This window comes from Trachymyrmex septentrionalis, unplaced genomic scaffold (assembly GCF_001594115.1).
Source record: "Trachymyrmex septentrionalis isolate Tsep2-gDNA-1 unplaced genomic scaffold, Tsep1.0 scaffold62, whole genome shotgun sequence".
Classification (NCBI taxonomy): Eukaryota; Metazoa; Arthropoda; class Insecta; order Hymenoptera; family Formicidae; genus Trachymyrmex; species Trachymyrmex septentrionalis.
In genome coordinates, this window is record NW_017305800.1 from 370427 (window position 1) to 391633 (window position 21207).

A 21207-nucleotide genomic window follows, 5' to 3' on the forward strand; every position below is an offset into this window, starting at 1 on the left:
AGCATCGTAGAAAGGATGAGAGAAGGATGCATTGCGTTGGTCGACGCTTCGACTCACGGTCGATCCTTTATTCCCCCCTCGACGAGAGAGCATGTCTCATCTCTCTGCTTCGCCTTTCTCGTTGCTACCCGGGCGTCAACAAACGTGAATATTTGAGAAACGGTACGATACTACTTTTTTCTTGTCTCAATAAACTCGCATTTGCAAAAATAATTACATTTATAATCTCGCAATTTATTGGAAACGTAGAGACATTAGACCATGTCCTCTTCTTAATTACTTGCAAAGATAGATTGGGGTACAGATTAAATAAAATCAATTTCAATTTAAATTATTAAGTCCGACTCATCTGTTCGTAATTACGTCTCGCTTCGCTAATCGTTGGAGTTTGCTCGAGCAATAATTTATATAATGAAAGGCGAAATGTTTGTTCACGTATGTGAAGTTATACGAAGAAAATGATGCGCATTAGGAAACAAATTCTTTGAGGTTGTGGCAATGCCTTGTTTTCTGCTTGCTTTGCCTGCCCCTGCTGTGCAAGAATATCACCTCTGCTGTTTTCCACGGAGGCTAAGGCTCTTCTTCGACCTTCCCCACTTTGTCTTCATCCGTCGCAGCTGCGCATCATCCTTCGTCGTTCTCCAGGCGCGCGTCTGGTGGCCACAGAGCCGACGACGCTGATTCTCTCCTGCGCCAGCTGTGCGTCGCGGAGGTGGCGGCGAGCCGAGTCGAGCCGAGAGCAGCCACGGAAGGATAGTCCGGGACACTAGTCCGGGGTGTCGGCTGAGAGAGAGAAGCAAATAAGAGCGAGAGAGAGAGAGAGAGAGAGAGAGAAGGGGGGCAGCTCTCTCTCTCTCTCTCTCTCCATTTTCTGTTTCTCTCTGACTGCGTATCCCATAGCAGGAAAGGCTGTCGATGACGGCCTGGGAAACAAGGCGCAGGCCTCTGGATATTTGCGGAACCAGGTAGTTCCGAAGGAACTCTAACGGCGCTGATTTGGTCCACTGGTATTCCCAGCAAGCAAATGACTCAAATTATTCGGATAACATTTCGGGTACCGTTCGGATAACGTTCGGATGACTATAGATACGAGGAAAGCTTCGGGTCTTATCTAGGCTCGTGGTCATCTTAGATGCTTGAAAATCGTCGATATGTTGCAAGGTTAAACCACGAGATGCCGATGATCAGTAAAGTATAAGCTAGAAAAATATGTTTTTTTTTTTTTTTTTCATTATATTGTAGATTGTAATAATATTAATCCAGTTCTTTTAAATCAACTTTTGTTTCTCGAAGGAAGAATAATTTTTCTTGAAAAAACTTGAATTCTTCTTGGAGCACTTATGAATAAATAATCCATCAGTATAATATGGATTAATTAATAATGGAGAAATACTTCCGATTGAAGTACTTTTTGAAAAAATTTTACAGAAACTGCAGGAGCTCATGTCGAGACCCACGCGAACGAAGGAGAGAAGTTCACGTGCGAAAGAAGCCGAGAGGGTAGAGGTGTCGGAAATCGGTCTGTCTTTGTTTAAGTGAACTGCCAAGCAGGTCTTTTCTCAGGCTGCTCTCTACCTCGCTTCTTTCGACGACTTTTCTTCGTTTTCGATTCTCGATCAGGAGACCCACGCAAGCGACTGAGAGTAGAAAGAGGAGGAGAAGGAGAAGGCTAACAATGAGTCGCAAAAACACTCTTGACAGAACCTCCACGAAGACTTCTCCAAATCGTTCTCTGCTCGAAGTTGCACGAGAAAAACTGTAATATCAGTGCAATGTTTCTGAAAACATAAAATTTGAACAGACGTTAATTGCGCGTTAGACATATATTCGCTAATCGATCTTAAATAATCTTAATTATGATTATATACCATAAGTATTTTTAGAAATATATTATAGTTAAAAGAAATATATAGAAATATATTATAATTAAGTGGATACTTTTTAAAAATAATTGTTTAATTTTTTTTATCGTGATTTAAACGATAAAAATGATAAAATTTTTATTATAGTAACTAATATTAGGTATAATAATTAAAATTACTATTTTTGATGAAATAGTTTGAATAATAAGTTAGTAAAATAATTAGAAAAAAATTAATTAAATTTAGAGGCATTCCTTTTAAGTTTCCGTTCTTGAAACTTCCTCGTTTTATATCATAATTAGCTCCGTACGGGCGTTCCACTTATGATCGATTTCTTAATTGACTATGCGAGAAAGCAATAGCACCAATAATTTGTTGGTCAATCAAGATTAATCAATATCTTAATCAATTAAGATAATAACGGATACAGTAAACTCGTTTGAAGGGGGAGAGTCAATTTGTTGTGCTATTTATCTTTTCGAGGGGATGAACTACGAAAAAAATATAATTGATCAATTTTTTTTTTAATAATCTACATACTGTGATCTAATTTTATAATTTCTTTTAATTAAAAATACTTAAACCATTTTTATTTGACATTTGTATATAATTCTTTGTTAATAGAATTTAAACAGGTCGTAATTTTATTTTTTTGTGCAAGTCGCGTAATAAAGGATTCGATATAACGCCATTTAGTACGTTAATTTGTTTTAAAAGTAAAAAAAAAATAATAAATCGCCTAAAGAGAAGAAAATGCGGATAAAAATTGGAACGTTATCCAATTTAAAAAATCATCAATTTCATTAGATTAATAATTTGCTTAATGAAACAGATTCTATGTTATCGTGATTATCCAGTATATTGATTGTCAATAGCTTTTTGGGTATAATTAAATTTTTGTTTTTTTTTTGTGCCGCGAAAAATATTATACAATAGATTATTATAGATACCATAATCGATGACAATAGATTTGCGGTTTATAGATTCCATGCAAATTGCGAAAATCAACCTAATTCGGCGGGTCACTCGTGTAGCGAGAGATTTTAATGCTATCGAAATAGATTCAGAAGGTCGTTTTTCGATATGTATCTCCTGAATTATTAAACCCCATATAATTTTTGTTATTACAAGGCATGAAATTATCGAATTAAATATATGATAAAAAGTCAAATTTTTATTATTATATTTTCTTTAGAATTAAATCTTTAATCATTAACCTATTTTTTAATATAGATTTTTAATTATTTTAAGATTTTCGATATTAAAGGAATCGTCGTTGTAGCGATAAGATATATGTGATGACTTGAACGCGAAATTTACATATTTATATATGGAAAGAACGGTTTTGCTAAAGCATTTAAAAAGCAGCTGGATAGAGATCTGAAAATAATTTTGTTAGAGAGATCAATAAGTATATAGGACGCTAAAGCTGATTGTTGGAATGTTAAACATTTTTGCAGCATGCTTGAGCGTTCTACATATGTAATTTAGTTGTGATCTAATAAAATCATCAGATCGAACTAAATTTTTAGATACTTTTATTTTAGCAAAAAATTTCCATGTGATAACTTAATGTGTAACCAGTTAGATCTACTCGAAGATTCAATACGATTAAAATAAACATTTAAATTGTTATCTTTTGAAAGCCAGAATGATAAATAGTTGATGTTGTAATTGAGTCGAAAGAACACTTTCTTTGCTACACAAAACACGGAATCTCTATATGTTACTTATTGAGTGCGCGATGATTAAATCGCTGGTCGTTGACACAGCGGTTACTATGTCGACAAGAACTTCTTCATCTCTGTCGGTACCATCGTACTCGTATTACGAATAATCGTCGAGAGTGCGCATCTAGAGGAACGACGCGTAACCCAACACGCCCCGCGAAGGGGAGGAGGACTTGAGGTCACTCAAACGAATGGAGCATTTCATGAACAAGAAAATGTTGTGCTGCGAAGAGAAAAAAAGGATAGACGCTTTATTGAAAGACGCTCTGAAATTGCATCTCCAAGAGCATCTCGAGAGCTGCAACTAATATACGGAAAGAACGATTTTGCTGAAATATCTAAAAGTTTATCTAACTATGGATCTGAAAATAATTTTATTTGTATTATCAAAATAATTATGTAGAGCGCTGAAACTTTTGCAGAAGTGTTAAAAATTTTATTTGATCTGATTCATCGTATAATGCAAACTAATATAAAGTTCGTTAATATATATATAAATAATGCGGGCATAATTTAAAAAAGTATCGCTTTGTCTACGTATTTCTTTTTGAAGCAACTATGTGTTTTCTTTACACTAATTGAGTGATTTATCTCATAACTCTGTTTAGAAAAGTATTAAGGTACAATTATCAAAAAATTAATAGTTTACGTCTTTACAAGATATTTAACATTTTATGTCAAACTGTGCCAACATAGAAATGTAAAATATATATCTCATAAGTATTATATAAAGTATTGATTTTCCGATAACTTTACCTTAACTTTTATATGTGGAATAATGAGAGGAATCATAGTGTAAAAAAAAAATTATAAATTCCATTAAAAAAATGACTGTACGTTTATATGACCTTAAAAAAATTGATTTTTTCGAAAATTAACTTTACTAATATTTGCATCCCTTTAGACTGTATAATTTTTATCTGAATTATTTTTCAATGTTTTTTATATTTTTCGAGATATTCAATTCATTATACAATATTTAAAATCACCTTGTATATCTAATTTATTTAATGTAGTTAATATTATAAAAAGTATTTTTATAATTTAATATATAACAATGAAGAAGTCTTGAATTTTGTGTTTGTGTAATATTTTAAGGGGGGGGTTAATGATTCGAAATTGGCTACTCAAGATTAATCACTTTAATTGTCATCAACATTTAAGCGTTCTACATAATTATTTTAATGGTCCCAAATTATTTTTACATCTATGTCTATATATATTTAAATTTTTTAATATTTTAGCAAAACTTTTTCGAACTATATATAGAAAAATAGACAAATAATAGGAATGCACCGGAGCGTAAAATTACCGGATACCGGAGCACATTGTTTTTGGATATCCAGTAGAGCAATTAGCTAAATACCCTGGATATTTCCCTGGATATCCTATCGGATATCTGGAAGGTGGCTTCCAAAAGAAGGGCAGCAAGGAAAAAATAGCGATAATTTTTTTTTTGTCTTCCTCCAAACGTGAAAAGAAAGAGGAAAAAGAGATGAACTGTGCAAGAAATTAGCTGAAGGAGAATAAAATTCTCGCATTAATGGTCAATATAAAATTTCAACTGGATATATATTACTGGATACTAATGATATTCGGCTATCCGGCCGAATAGTAAAAAAGTGCCGGATACCGGATATTTTTCGGATATCCGATACATCCCTAAATAAAGAACACAGTCATACAAATTACAAAAATAAATATTCAAAGTAATGAGTGAAAGAGATAGAAATAAATTTGTATTACCATATATATATATAATATATATATATATATATATATATATATTAATTGTGTGAAGAAAATTGATATTTATATATCTCAAATTTAAATAACTGATGACAAAGTCCTAAATCTTAATGACCAATGAATTTTAACTAAAACAGTAGAAAAAGATATAACAGCATATATAAATCGTTTAAGTGATAAGATGATCACGAACTTTAATAATAGAGATGTTCTTGGATACAGAATATTCTTGTACACACTTTTATAGACAAAATAAAAGAAGTATAATACAACATAAAAGGAAAGAAAAAGAACCATTTACATAACAATGATACTTTGTTGAATAAAAGCGTATGTTTAAAAGCGAAAATCTCAGTTTGACTTTTATATTTTTCGAATCCTTACAAAAAACATTTATTGTGACGAAGCGATAAAATCAAAAAGACAAAGAGATCAATTATCAAAAATAATAATAGAAATAATAAAAATAAACAACTACAGAGATTGTGAAATCAAGAAAGATTAAACACACAGTAGCGACATTTAAATCATTAATAATATTGATACCACAATGATGATACCATTTATTATTGGAAATTCCATTCTCCGCGTTTTTAACAAGTGTTAAAAACGAAGTACGCAAACGTTCCAGAGAGAATGTAAGCAAGTAAAAGAAGATGATTGTTAGCGAAGAGATTACAAGAAGAAATATAGTGTAAAGTGAAAACTATAAGTGATATATAAGAATATTGGCAGAGAGTGAAAGCCAGGTCGGCGGTTGATCGCGGCGGATAAATGCGGAAGACCGTGCGACGGCGTGTGCGCCACAAGGGGTGGCGAACCCCCTAAAGGACCCTCGGTACATGGTAGCGGTGACCTCCCGCCGCCCCTCCCCCCCCTCCCCCCTCCGCCGACGGCCTTCGCGCGCGCGGCAGTCTTCCTTGCAACCCCAGGTTGTGCGCCCCCCTCTCCACGACGTCCTCGTCATCCCTGCCTCGACGGCAACAGCGGCGCACTATCATTGGTTCACAGGTTCACGCAGGCACGAAGAGGTACACGCAGCTGCTGTGCCAGTGTGCCCGCCACCTCTTGCGCTGCGGACCGATCAGAGCAAGAGGCCAGTGTTCGGAGTGGTGTCGCGAACGCGGGTAAATTTACCGTCGTCATTTATCGTTATTTATCGACGTTGTCGCTGTTGTCATCGTTATCATCGCCGTCTTCATCGTCATCGCTACATCGCGTCGCTCTTCGTCCTCGTTATCTCTTCACATGGTTCCAACTACCCCTTGCTTCTTTTATCCTCGTCTTCCTAATATATACGCGCTCACTTCCGGTGCCAACATCCGTCGCAAGAAGTGAGTATCACGCGCGCTCTCTTTCTCTCTTGCGCCATCCATCTGCCTAATGGTATCCTCCTCTCGTTCCTCTCGGTCCTCCTCGCGTTCTCCACAGTCCACACGATATTTCTTGCCGGATGTCGTGTACCTCTGTGATGCCGGCCGGTTGCGCTGCCGGCTTCAATAACGCCATCTTGCAAATGGGAATAGCAGCCGATTGTCGTAGCCGCGACGTTCACCGAGGCGACACCTCTCGCGGACGTTACGCACTCGATCTTCTCCTCTTCCTTCGTCTCGTTTCTCCAACACACATGCTCCTCTCTCTCTCTCTCAGTCTCTCGCTTTTCCATTATCGTTCATACTACCCCTACAATATCAGTTTTCGACTTCATCAATTTCAAAGTTCGAAAGTTTGAGTAGGGTAACGAAAATGTCTTCGACATAATTGTTCTTCAATTGTTCTCTCTACATCTGATTGAGTTTTTATTCCTTTTCTCGTTTCTTTTTCTTTATCAGGTCGGAAAAAGAGGATTATCAATTCCCCCACTACGTCTCTTTTTCATATCACAGGCTTTCAAAAGGGCCATCTCACGTATAGTACGACCCCTATCATGATTGGCTCGAGTGTTACTCTCACGCTTCCCTCGATGACCAGTCTCACCCAGCCGAACTCTCGATTTACAATCAGTCGAAGTAGAGTACTCATCAGAGATACATTCCCAAAGCTACCAGAAGAGGAATCGCATCCGAGGACAGACGAGTCGGCGGCGGTCGCTTATCATTCACCGTTCGTCATCAATTAGTCTCGCGTGAATTTCGGGGGGATCATCTCTCGACCATCATCGTGTTCGCCATCACGTTCTTCCGCTCCTCGCGTTCGCGGTTGTGCGTTTATGTGCGCGCGCGCGCGCATGTGTACCACGTCGGACTCAGTCGTCGCTTTGTCCTCCTGCGCTTCTTGATAGGCCGTTCTCGACGACGATAAGAGGGAGACCGCGCGCCGTTCAGGATGCCGCAGTGCGCGGTGGCCACGTGCCGCAACAGCCATCGCCGGACCCGCAGGCAGTCAGTGCGATACCACCGTTTCCCGCACATTACCGAATTACGCGAGTCATGGGTACGTGCATGTGGCCGCGCACCTTTAGCAAATGGAGAACCACCGTTCAACATCAAGACGGCGCGAATCTGTTCCCGGCACTTCCTGGAGGAATTCTACGAAGATGAAAGCAGGGAGCAGATCATGCAAGGCAATCGGAAGAAGAACCGATTACGCTTAGGCGCGGTACCTACCATAGATGTGCCAGTATTAGTAGAGCCTTATTTTAAGTTGCTTCGTCAGACGGACAAGAAACGGTCGGCAACACGTATTAAAATTTCGAACATCATGACGGTTTCTAATCGATCGGATACTCGGCAACCTTATAAAAGGACTCACGAAGAAGTTGCTGAAGAAGACGAAGGTAGCAGTGAAGCTAAGATGGTTTCACCTGTTATCAAAGAACGTGCTGAACGAAATCAGAGGAAACGTCCGAAGTTGGACCAACAAGAATATTTTCTAATGGCGGTTGGTCTTGTACACGTCAGCAATGTATGGTGAGTCATTTTAAATGCTCGATCGCCATAGGTTCATGGTTTTTTATTTTCGATATATATGTATATATAAATTGGTGTGTGCCAATCGCAAACTATTCACTCAATCACCAATCACAATAGAGCAATTGCTGTCCTTTCCCTTTTCCTCGGAACCATCTTGTTTTTTTTTAGGATATTCCTCGTCGTCCAAAGGACAGATTTTCCAAAGACATTTGTAGATAAACAAGATTTGGCAGTCTTCTACATTATTTTCTTTGACTCATCCCACACTATTCTGTATAATAAATAGGTGTAGCAATCATATAAAACTATAGGAAATAATCGCAGTCAAATATAAGAAAATTGATCGACTATGATTGCATGGTCAATTTTTTACATTAAATTAATACTACTAATGAATAATTAAATGTGAAGTAATTATTTGTTGACTGGTCTGACTAATTTTACCAATCTATATGCACACAATTTTTTATGTTCATCTGGGGTTGCAAGAGAAATGCCCGGAGATTTTAGTCTGTAAATTTTTATTTTGAAAATTTTGATTTATGATAACTCTCTAAATCATAACAAAGAATCATTAGTTGTTTACCGAAAACAGCCACTATATAGGGCATTATTTTTAACCAACACAAAAGTTTTACATTAAATTTTGTTTAATTTTAATTAATCTTATCACGTTTTGATACATAATATCTTACCATATACATACTATTTTTATATTTGAAATTTGATTTATAAATCCACAAAAATGCACACATATTCAAATGTAAAATACTTACAATATTTTTATGGTCTTTTATCGAATTTATACATCGGAGCAATGTAACATATGAAAATATAATTATGTATTTGTGTTACATTTTTACAAATTATATTACAAAATCGATATGAAATATAAACAATTTTAATAAATTTATTTATCTAGGTTTTATAACATATACTTGCATGCTTGTATTTGAGATAACAAAAGTATGAGCAACTTAATAGTTTTTTAATATGTCGTAATTTTAATATGCCCTTTTTAGACTTATAATTTTAAAATCAGTAATATCTTAAATAAAATAAAAGACTTATTTTTCTTTGCCCTCTGCAAATTATAGTTTATGTCATTATTCTATTTTTAGTATACTCTTTATTATTTAACCTTTATTCTATTGTTTTCATTCTTTTATTATCGCTCTCGTGAAATGAGCGCATACAACTCTCACGCTGAGAATGATGCACGCGGAAGAAGATAAGACATTAAGCCTCTGTGCGTCAAGTGAGACATCCGAATTTGTTCATTGGTACAATAATTTTCCCGGCATATTCGATTGTTGGAAGGCGTTCACGCGCACGAAGAAAATGTGTTTCTTCTCTCGACCTTGGAAATAACCAAACTAATGTGTCGAGAGGAGTCCTTTATTCTTATTACTCTTATTCTTTAGACTTCCGTTCTCCAAAAGATCTACATCTTTTGTCACGGTTTATTTGTCTGGATATAGTTTGATTTTCTTTTTCTTTGTAATTACTGTTTTTGTTAGGGAAATAATATTTTTAAAAATTGCATATATTACATGAGTAGTTGTAGGATAATAAAACGCAAACCTTTTGAAATCCTTCAAATGAAAATATCATTGTCCTTCGGGAAAACAGTAGGCTTTTCGCTGTAGATTTGCACTCGCTTTTCGTTGCATTCCGCATGAAGGTTTATTGTGTTTAGTCGTGCAGAACATCGTCGAGGACGATGCAAAAATGGTAATAACGTAGAAAGTACATCTTATATAATACAATGAAATATAAAAGGCCTGGACATATTAATTGTTCGAAATGGATTCCGATCCGGAATTATTCATTAATTTCCTAGATTTCTGTTATGTTTTCTAAACATATACTCGTAAAATCCGAATAGTTTCATAAAGTGCTATAATAGGTAAGCTATATAGGGTCCGAGACGTATTCTATTTTTTTCTAAAGAGCTTTTTGCACGGTTCGTCTTTTATCTTTTTTTCTCTAATCTCTCTCGAAAATAAAAAGAAGAAAGCTAACACTCAATACTAAGAAGTTTAGTACTGGGCTAGGAAAAAGAATAGGTTTAGAATCCTAGAACGAAGAATAGGTCTATAATCCTTTGCGACCTATTTGACTTTACAATTTTTTCTAATGTCTGTTTCTGAATTTAAATTTGAAAATTAATGGTTAGATTAAAAAGAGAAAATGTCTGAACATTAAAATATACTCAATAGTGTCCTAAATAGCGCTTTTTCTTTTTTCATCCATGTAAATACTTGAACGACAATGTTCCATCTTTTTTTAAATGTTCATACATATTTATTTTTTTGAATTTGTTTATCAATTTTCAATTTTGAATTTAAAAAAAGATATCAGAAAAAGATCATAAAGCTTATATAAGGTTCAGTAATGGTTTTTGTAATTTTTTTCTATGTATCAAATATGTAAAACTTGTTTCTCATAAGGCATCTTTGATACATCGCAGCTCAATACTATCCAATATCCTTGTCTGTAGCATCTTTTGTTTACTACATTATAAGCTACATTATATTCTGAAAATTAACTCATTTCACCTAAATCCAATTTTCCATATAATTAGTGCAGTATTTGCAATCGTTATGGTGATGAAAAGATTTAAGCATCACAGAATAATCCGCGATGTTCCTTGTTATTTATGTAAAACGGCGATTCATGGAATATGCGAGAGTAATGTGTTTTAAACATGCGTGGAGAACAAGATTACCAATTACCATGCGCATGGTGAATTTCTGAAAATTGATTCTGATCATTTCAGTGATGTGAAATTAATTTTGTAAATGTATATTTTTGCCGTTTCATTTATTTTGCTTAGAAAGATTTAAAAAGTTCGAAAGAAATCAATTTAATAGATCTGATCTTTGTTGCTGCACTGGACGATTAGATTGCACTTTTTATTTCGCTGTCGCAGAACTTCAAATATGTATCTATTTCCTTTTAAGTATAACAAATGTATACTAGTTCAGTTATAAAGAACAAACCTAACATTGTTGCATTTCTACAGTTCCGAAAAGTCCTGTTTATAATGTTTAAAATATAACTTTTTCTTTTATCCTATAAAGGAGGGTGGGTAAAATAACTACCGGATTTATGTCTATTAAAATCCGGTAATTGTATTCATATTCCTTAATACAAAGCTTTAATAAAAAAGTGAAAGAAATTTATTCTCTGAAAAAACAACATTACATAAACACTTCAAAAAATGTAAAATTCAGTCAAAGAAGAAACATTCCATTGTTTATACTTTAGAGTTCAGCCAGTTGGTTTAAAATTGGATTTTTTAATTTTTGTTTATGATTTGAAAAAAAATTCTTTTGGACAAAAAATTTGTAGAAAAATATCTGTTGAAAAATTTTGGCAGAAATTATGTACAAAAATATCTCGCGAAATTTGATAAACTCAAAATATATTATAAAATGTATACATAAATACAGAATGTAGTCCTAGCGTTAATATAATAAATTTTAATCATTTAGTTATTTGAGTATAATGTTTTCCGTTGCATTTGCTTAATGATGCACAATAATAAAGCAGTAATGCTTAAACTTGGCATCTTTTCAATAGCATTTCGAAATGCACTTTGATTAATGCAGTTGACTCATGTTACTATAATTTGTTGCATATAAATTGTGTGATACGTCTAGTCTTACAATTAGTCTCGAATTCAAGATCGTTATTGGTGCGCGTTATCGATATCGAAAAAAAACATCGCTTGTGCTATATTTAAAAATAATGACATATGCAAATACAATCTTACACAAAGAGCTATATAGACGTACGAACACGTGGTCAAGAAATTTGAAGTTTGTCAATCAATCTTTAAAATGTGGATATTTTGAAAGTACCTTGCTAAAAAAATTACGAAATGAAAGAGATTCTTCTTTTAAAAAGTTATTAAAATACAACGAACGGTGAATTTATTACCCGCGGTTAGTACATAAAATGAGATTAAAAATGAGCACCGTAATAGTTCACATCCTGATCATCGTAACGAATAGTAACCAATAGTAATGGATTGACCATATATAGGAACAACTTTAGGGAAGCCTTCTGATTGGTCCAGAAAGTTTGAAATATTGCCTATTCAATTGTTACGTGCTCAAAAAGAATGCTCGTAATGCTTTTGTTGCATCGTTACCAAAGATTTTATCGACATTTTTATTTACGCATAACCTGAGATCATGAATCGCAATTGTCCTTTTTTCGTCATTCTATTTCTCGTGATATCGGTGTTTCTTGTAGAAACTGTGTTTGTACGAATAAGACAGGATGAGATAAGAAAAAGAAAGGAAGAGAGAGTCCAATTGAGAGAAGGAAGGAGGGAGAGCTTATCGAAGATTCTGCACGTCCTTGAGCATTCAAGGTCTTGAAGAATCATTTAGCTCATGGTCTCAAGGCAGTTGACGACTGGTTTTGGGAATTTGAAGTTGATACAGATGGATTTTTATAATAACTTTTACGATATCTTTTAATTCTAGAACGCTATTATTGAGTGATGCAGTATTGTTATTGATATGTAAATTTTCAATACATACAATTACACATTTTTTTTACTGTATTTTCTTTACATCTATAACTGATTCATCTTATTATACTATAAAAATGTTAAGGTACAGTTATAAAAAATTGAATAATTTACGGGATATTTGATATTTCTTGTTAAAAAAAATATGTCAGAATAAAGTATGAAGTATCTCGTAAAATTACTGATTTTTTTATATCTCTACTTTAATACTTTCGTATGCAAAATATTTAGAAGAATTATATATGTAAAAAAAAATCATACATTTTCATTTTTTAAATGATCATGACTTTTATATGATCATAAAAAATTAAATTAAAAAAAAAAAATAAATTTTACTATTATTTGTCTCTTTAAATCATAAAACTTTTGTATAAAACATTTTTGTTTATTAGGTTGACATTTTTTGGATTTATTTTAAGTTGCCATCATATAAAGATAAATAGACCGACTTCAAACTTTTCCCTCATTATTCGTACTTAAATTTTGACTCTATTCACCATGTGGTCTTTACAAAGACTTAACAAAAATAGGAGAAAGCATAGTGAATTTATTTTATGAATGTTTGCATTTCTGAATAAGCTGCTATCTCATTGTATTCATGTTAGACCCGGAGAGGTTACGATTATGTCGGCTTGTATGATCGTACCATGGACTTTGACGCGACCGACCTAACGATCGATCGAGCACAAAGTTGAACAGTCACATAACTCGTGGAGGATTGCGATATGTGTTTCTGCAACGTGCTTTTACTCTCTTGGTTTATTTAACGAAACAATTACAATCACAATTACATTCTTTTATCTTTATGTCACTTACATTCATAAGGATTGTTCATCTTTATTTAGACATAATTTAATTGTCTGAAAAATATTGTAAAGATTATCGAAAATGAATGCCTAATTGCGCCAACTATCAACAGGTCTTTACAGAAATTCAATTTAAGTTGGCAGAAATTTTTTTGATCTTCGTAATCGACCTTCTTGCAATGCAGTGAATTTTTAGAAAAATGGTAGAAATATTTGGTTTCAGGCGTCTTCATTTTTATAAAAATATATTTCTGAATATTTAATCGCTAAAACTGTTTTTTTGTATAGAAATTTTATAAATTTTGCTAAAAATTTTAAAAAATTATAATTAATATTAAAATTTAGAAAGTAAAATATTCTAAAATATTCTCACTTCACAGAAATTATGGTGCGTTTATATATACTCACATAACATAATATAAAATATAAAATAAATATAATACGTTGTATAATATATAATATATTAAAGAAAAATAAATTTTTCAAAAACAAAAATTAAAATATACAAAAATGAAACTACACAAAGACTTTTAGAAATAATATTGTAACTCGCGCAGGTAATTGTACCTAATATACCTTTCTGTGGCCTAAGGTACCAAATATATTATACCTGAGATCTTTCTAGAAAGTCGCTGCACGAGAAGGTCGATTAGGAAGGTCAAAAAAAGATCTCTGCAATTGAAGTTGTATTTTTGCAAAGATCTGTTGATGATTAGCGCAATAACCTGGCACACCATTATTAGTTAATCTTTTTGTTATTTAATCTTTAAACAATTATAACAATATATATTTATATATGCCAAGACTATTTTTTTTATACCAAAATTTATATTTTTTAAATTTTGATCAAAATTTACTTGAGTTCCAAATTTTAATTAAAATTTTTTACGTTTTCTAAGAGTAAAGATAAAAAAAAAAGTTTTTAAAGATAAAAAAGTTTTTGGAAATCGAATATTTTTAAAACAATTCTAAAGAACGCTAAACTTCTCTCGGAAATTAAGACCAATTTGATATTGCTACAAACTGAAAAGTTATAAACAATTTTCGCATAAAAAAAACGTTAATGCAAATAAAAAATTGATATCCTATAGCTTTTGCAATCTCATATTTCTATTTGTATGTATTTAAACACCAGGACTTCTTTTGAAACGTATCAAGATCTCCCAGATTATGGAAAAGAGCCAGGATTCTATAAATTAAATGAAAATTATGAAAACGATTTGCTAAATTTACGGAAAGTGTTACTACGGATGTGTCCTCGTGACTTGAACGCTTGAAACTAGTTCATGAAGATTCTTCAAAGTTTATGGTTGAGCGATTCGAAGTACATTTGCCGAGGGAAAAATAAATGAGTCTTTTGAGTAACATGGCGGGGATCTTCGTACTTGAATCTACGTCTCGATCTTTAAACTGGCAGTCGGGTTGCAACTTACCTAGCGTAACCTAGACGTGGCGAAGCGCACTCGTGGTTCACCAACGCGCTTGAGAACGCGTCCTTGACGCTCAGGGACATCTCGGGCGTGCGGGACCGCTTCTCCGCGCGAGTGTCTGCGAATTAGGTCGAGACGACGACGACGACGACGACGATGACGACGATGACGACGACGACGACGACGAGAACGAGGCTCTCGTAACCGATTCAACGTCCATAATAATAGCATGACTTCGATCGCTCTCCGAGGTTTCCCTCTTTGCGTTCCGCGCCGTCTCCGACAGAGATAACATGTCGACAAGTGTGACATAATTCTTTTTTCTTCTTCACGTATAATGCCCTATTGCGAAATACAGCATGTCGATGTTATGGTTTGCCTTTATCGCTTGGAATTGAATTTTTCGCGAATAAAAGTTGGCAAGATAGGCAAACACGTGGTTATAACGTAGGATGTGTACGCGAAGAATATCGTAATCTTCTTTGAGATGTTGATTGAAGAACATCCTGGATTTTGTGCAAATCATTTCCGATTTATGATTCTGAAAGGGTTATACTAAAATCTTCTGGGTTACTAATAACGCTTTATTATAATTAATGCAAATTGTGTTTAGTATCTGCCATGAAGCCTATTTCCACCTTTGAGGCTGCGTTCTAAAATTCGGCTATGTTAACCCGAGTATTTTATCCTTGTTGTTCACCAAATGTTGAACAAGGATAAAAAATACTTGGAGTTTACGCATCCCTAACTACATCCCTAACACAGATTAGTCAAATCGAAATCTCAGCAGGGAATGATTTTTTTCCACCAAACTTTTCGCACGACCTTGAATCGTACACGATACACGACTGAAGGCGCAAAAATTCTAATTTTTAAAGCAGATTTCATTTTAGATGAAATATCAAATATATTTTTTGTGTGTTTTGCTAATTATATTTCAATGGTTGTCATAAAATATGATTATAGATTATAGTAACCAACTATTTTTGCAACCATTTTTATGATAATAATAATTAAATGATAACAAAGGACTCTTTATAACAATAAATAATAAATACAATATAGGACAATATAGGGCAAGTAAGAGTCTAACATATAAATTTATATTCAAAAACCAAAAAATTACAATTTTTAAATTATTATATACTAATCGATTATATAATAACTTTAAAATTGTAATTTTTTAAATATAAATGACTATAATTTTCGGATATCAACTATATATATTTGTGGACAGAACTACGCATAAAGTTATTACTGACATTACAGCAATAATAAACGTAATTATGATAACATGTAATTATGATCACAAATGTAAAATTTTTTTAGTATATCTATTCTGGAGGAAAATATACAATTAATTTTTAACGAGTAAATATGTATATTATTGTTAAATATCTACGAATAAATAAATTAAGCGAATAATAAAAATGTGATAATCGTATGTAAAATTTAAAAATAACAATTGATAGGGATACGAAAAATAAATACTGTATTGAACAAAAGAGCAGCAGTCTTTAATAATTGTTGCAATCTTTAATGGTTAATAATTTTGTAGTATTTTCCTGTTTTTAGCAAACTTCTTTTATGTTTACAAAGAATGTAATAAAATTTATCAATTTCAATATTGTTAACGATCAAGAAAAACCGGGAAACATTAAGGAATTTTTGTTTGTTTCGCTAACAGCGCTGTTAAAAGAGCAAAAGAAAACTCAATATGAATAAAGAAAAATAGAAACTTGAAAAGAGGCTATTTAATGAAATAAAGGAATTAAAGATGAATAAATTAAAAATTATATCTCTGACAGAAATCAAGATATAAAGAAGAAATAGATGAAAAGATAAGTGCTGTCCTTTCAAAAGCACAAAATTGAAATTTTTCATTTTAAAAACATTTTAAAAAATATCATAACAGTTTTATGTTACATTTATTTATTCTTATTACTTTTATAATTTCTAATTTTATTTTATTTTAGCCAGGAAATTTTTCTAAAAAGTGACTGGGAAAAGTTAGAAAACATTTTTTGGTTTTGCCAACAACTCTGAATTTCAAGTACGGAAGAGACTTAATGGAAATCAAGTGTCCCTATTATATTGGGTTGGATTCAATATAACAGGGATATCGGAAATCGCATTCTTCTAGACGCGCATTCATTCCCTATGCGTATCCCTTCCGTTGAAGGCGTCCCGAAGGTCCAAGATATGCGTCATCATTCATGCGTAATAGGCATCCGCTTGTGCAATGATGAAGGCGAAACGCATATTTTATATCGCGCGTGCGCCTCCTCGCGAGGATATGCATTCCTGACTGTTTAATACGCCGACCTTCTTCGAGGGCCAACGCTGCTCGAAAGTCTGTTTCTTTCCTGAGAATCGTTCTCTCGTCCCTGACACTCTCTCCTCGCTTTTCCTCGCGTTTATATCTCGCGCTTTATCTTCCGCCGTTTGTCCTCGCGTCTGAACAGCGGAGGCGCGACAAACGTAATTCCAGCCACTGATACGCATAATTCGCCACAATAATCGCCACGTAACGTAACACCTACGGTCACTATGGTGTTTAATGCGTTTCGCGATCCCGCTTGCGTTACGACAGCGGAGTTTAATGTTCCGATGTCGTCTTTTTACTTGTGCACCTTTTGAACTCTACGTTAAATACTTTTGTCTCATTTACATATGAAGTATTAAATTCACCATTAAGTAGACCAAGCACTATTTTTCAGGTTAAATACGAAGTTATTACGTCGAAATAAAAAAGTAAACACGACTATAATGTGAGGTAACAATTATCGTAGAAAACTGTTCTAGTATACAAAGTAATTTATAAAGTCCTTGTGCAACTTTTAAACTTTTGTAACTTCCATTCTGTACCTGAATAAATCTGTAAAAAAAAAAAACCCACGTAGGGAAAATTAATTTAAATATACATAAATATAAATATTGAAATAAATTAATGAAGTTAAAAAATTTTAAACAATACAAGTAGACTTTTTTCCCTGCTGTTCATAAAACTTTGAATGTCTCTCTTTCTTCTTTTTCTATTTCTATCAAAAGATTTTGAACTTTTAAAAAATTGTAATGTAAATGTTTGATCAATTCTTCGAAAATAAAAAAAAAACTTGAGTATTTTTGTAACTTAAGAAATTTTAAACATTTTGTTGCGATCTTATAATGTTGCAAAAGTATCAGTATTCTAATGACTTAGCTTGCAATGTAAAAGATAATATGCTATTAGCGTTTTATTAGGTGTCTTATTACATGTCAGATGCCCATCAGGAATATTCATCAACTTTAATAGTAGTAGTAAGTGCAAATAAAATATATTTTGAAAGAATTCTAATTTGAGACTTAATTACGGAAACAGAAAATAATAAAGGTTAATAAAGTTAAAAAAAATCGCAAGGCCACGAAAGTATGCGTTGATTTTTCAGGATATTTTGCTTCATTGAGAAAATGCAGAAAAAAAACTACGTTTAAAAGTATTAATCTAAATACTTAAAAATCATGCATTATGCGCCGTTATAGATTTTTAAGATATTCACGGAATTCGAGACGCGCGAAGCTAAGAAGCGAAGATAAAAAGCTTACAGCATTTAAGATTTATTAAGTTTATTTCCGATGATACGTAATATTAACAATTTGAAAGTCACGTATAATAAATAACACCTTCTTTCACGAAGAGAAACTGTGAATATACACCTCATAAAGCTAGAAGTCCTCAAGTGAAAGAGCTTCAGTATTCATCTCTGAGACGTCGGTCTAGGAAATATCGAGGCGTACGCGAAGCTAAGAAGCTGGAAGCTAATCGAGGAGGCGAGGCTACGTCGGCTTCGTCGCTCCTGCTAGGTTGCAAGCACCGAGGGAGGAGCAGCGACTCCGAGACGGCCGGCTTGGCGGCGAGGCGACGCTCGGCGACGCGCTCGTCGTGACGCGGCAGTACGCCGGCCAATCGCGAACGCGCGAGAACTCCGCTCTCGTAGTAGGTGAACGTTGCGGATAGAAGAGAGCGAGAGCGGCGGCACGCCGCCACCGCCGTCGTCGTGGCCAAGGAGAGGAGGTAGGTAGGTGGCCCGTTGCGCTCGGTCGTGGAACTCTCGACCCCGATACCGCGCCGTGGTCGATGCACGGTTCGCGTTCCATGGCGTCTTCCTCTTCGTCATAGCCTTGAGAGGGAAAGAGACGGGACTCTCTCGTAAACCGCTTCGTTCGAGCGCACGTCCTCCGCGAGGACGTCGATCGAATAGAACGGCGTGAACGTCGCATCCCTTCATAGACCTGCTGGAAATCGAGACATCTTCCAATTTCTTCCAAGGGAATCACCGGCTCCGGCGAAGATCGGAGCATCGTACGACGTTGTTGTGTAACGACGTGGCGCGACCTTTCATGACCTCCCTCACCGGCTACCTGACGAGTGCGAGGACGGTGTTGGAGGGAGCTCTCCCAAGAGACCGACCGACCGACAGACCGACCGATCGGCGGATCAGTCTGCATCCGCCGTAGAGTGTGGGCGGAAGGCGAGAGAAAGGAAAGGAACGTAGAGTCGGTGGTGAAAAGTGCAAGTGGCCGTGGTTGCTGACGAGAGCGATCGCCTGCGTGCGTGCGTGCGTGCGTGCGTGCGTGCATTCGGCGTCGCGAATCTTCCATCCGTTCTATCTCGCGACGCGCGGGCGTACCGCGGCTCATTAAAGATTACGGGAATGCGCGATCTGTGTGCAAGAGAGACATCGATGTTGGGCGCCGCTCGTTGTGCTCATACTTGTCGATGAATCGCGTGAACAGTTGTGCGTGAACGGTTGTTGCGACGGATCGTTTCGGCCTACTTATAACTGCTGCAAGTTAACTTTATGCTTCCCGCTCAGAGTGCGGTGCAGTTTCATCGACGACGGTCTAATAATAATGGTGCACGACCGCGGCGCGAGAACGATGCCCCCGAAACGTCGTGGGAACGTTTTAATGAAGATATAAATTACGCCGATGTATTTACGTATAATACGCACGTGTGTACACGTCGAACAAATTGTTTTGCGAAGAAATTGGAGGCCGTAGAGTGAACTGAAGCATCAACGTCGTGCAAATAGCTTTGCAAACTACAAACAATCGACAAACTGCTTTTTAATAGACTATTCCGACATTCACAATTCGCCGGTGCAACGTTCAATATATTTATTTGTCCATGTACGTTATTTTAGAGCCGTCGATTTGTTGGACTTTCGAGAAATTGTACAGGACTGTGGAATATATTTCCTCGTTAAATTTTCAGCCCGCGAAGTCTACCATTTGGATTGGTGAACGTGAGTTAGAAAATAACATAAACTTATCTTCTTAATAGATAATAATATATATTTACTTATCTTCTTTTAAGCCCGCTTATGTCCAGAGCACGGTTGCTATTTTTCGATTACTGTTCCATTAAAAATCGATGATACTCTCTTGTCAGTGATCTGACCGGATTCTACCGGAAATTAATGTGTCGTAGTGGTCTTCTTAAAAAAGGGTTTTTTTCTTTTCTCCGGTTTTGAAAAGAAATCTCCGCGCCACGGGATATTTCTTTTCAAAACCGAAGGAAAATGAAGGAATACATATAAAAGTTCGTTATGAGAGTATACACCGGCAGAACACTTCCATTTAAAAGAAAAAGGTTTGGGACGGTTGTACGTTCGTACCAAAGTTCGTCCATATTGCTGGGAAGTCGAAGATTCGTACAAAAAGCTGGAGTCTCCGGTCAAAAACTGGAGGAGTGGGAAGTCTTCAAAGGAATTTTTTCACATCTTCTCTAAAGTAGGAGTTAAGATGACCGATTTCTGCCCAAAAGGATATAAAAGGAGGAATAGTCACATTAATGAAAAATGCCATATTCAGTCGAGACGATTTGTGTAATAATATTTTGAATCAATATTTTGAACTGGAAATTGTATAAATTCACAAGAAATATTATTGAGCACGAAAAACCGCTTTGATCAAATATAGCATTTTCCACTTATATGTGTTTAATTTTATCGGTTGATTTTCAGTTAAAAGGTATAATCTTTTTTGCAGACTTTAACCTTTCTACTTACTCTTTTTTCGGGCAAAAATCTGCTCTTTTTGGGAGGATGATAAAAAGATGTTCTTTATCTGTCATTTTTATTAATATTTATAAGAAAGTCAAGTCAAAATCTATATTAAAAAAAAA

The 21207-nt window shown here is 34.8% G+C and overlaps 1 protein-coding gene across 7 annotated transcripts in view; it reads left to right on the forward strand.

Annotated features, from left to right (window-relative positions):
• Positions 1-21207, forward strand: part of LOC108752918 (serine-rich adhesin for platelets-like) — a 47942-nt gene that overhangs the window by 14693 nt on the left and 12042 nt on the right. The window contains exons 1-2 of one of the 7 annotated variants that reach the window (XM_018494141.1): positions 6402-6675; positions 7174-8250. The exons of 5 other annotated variants lie outside the window; for them this stretch is intronic. In XM_018494141.1, the coding sequence (XP_018349643.1) occupies positions 7667-8250 (584 nt within the window). In that variant the 5' untranslated portion in view covers positions 6402-6675; positions 7174-7666. Of the gene's footprint in view, positions 1-6401; positions 6676-7173; positions 8251-21207 lie in introns of those variants that run through there. One more of the 7 variants, XM_018494142.1, reaches the window with a different exon arrangement.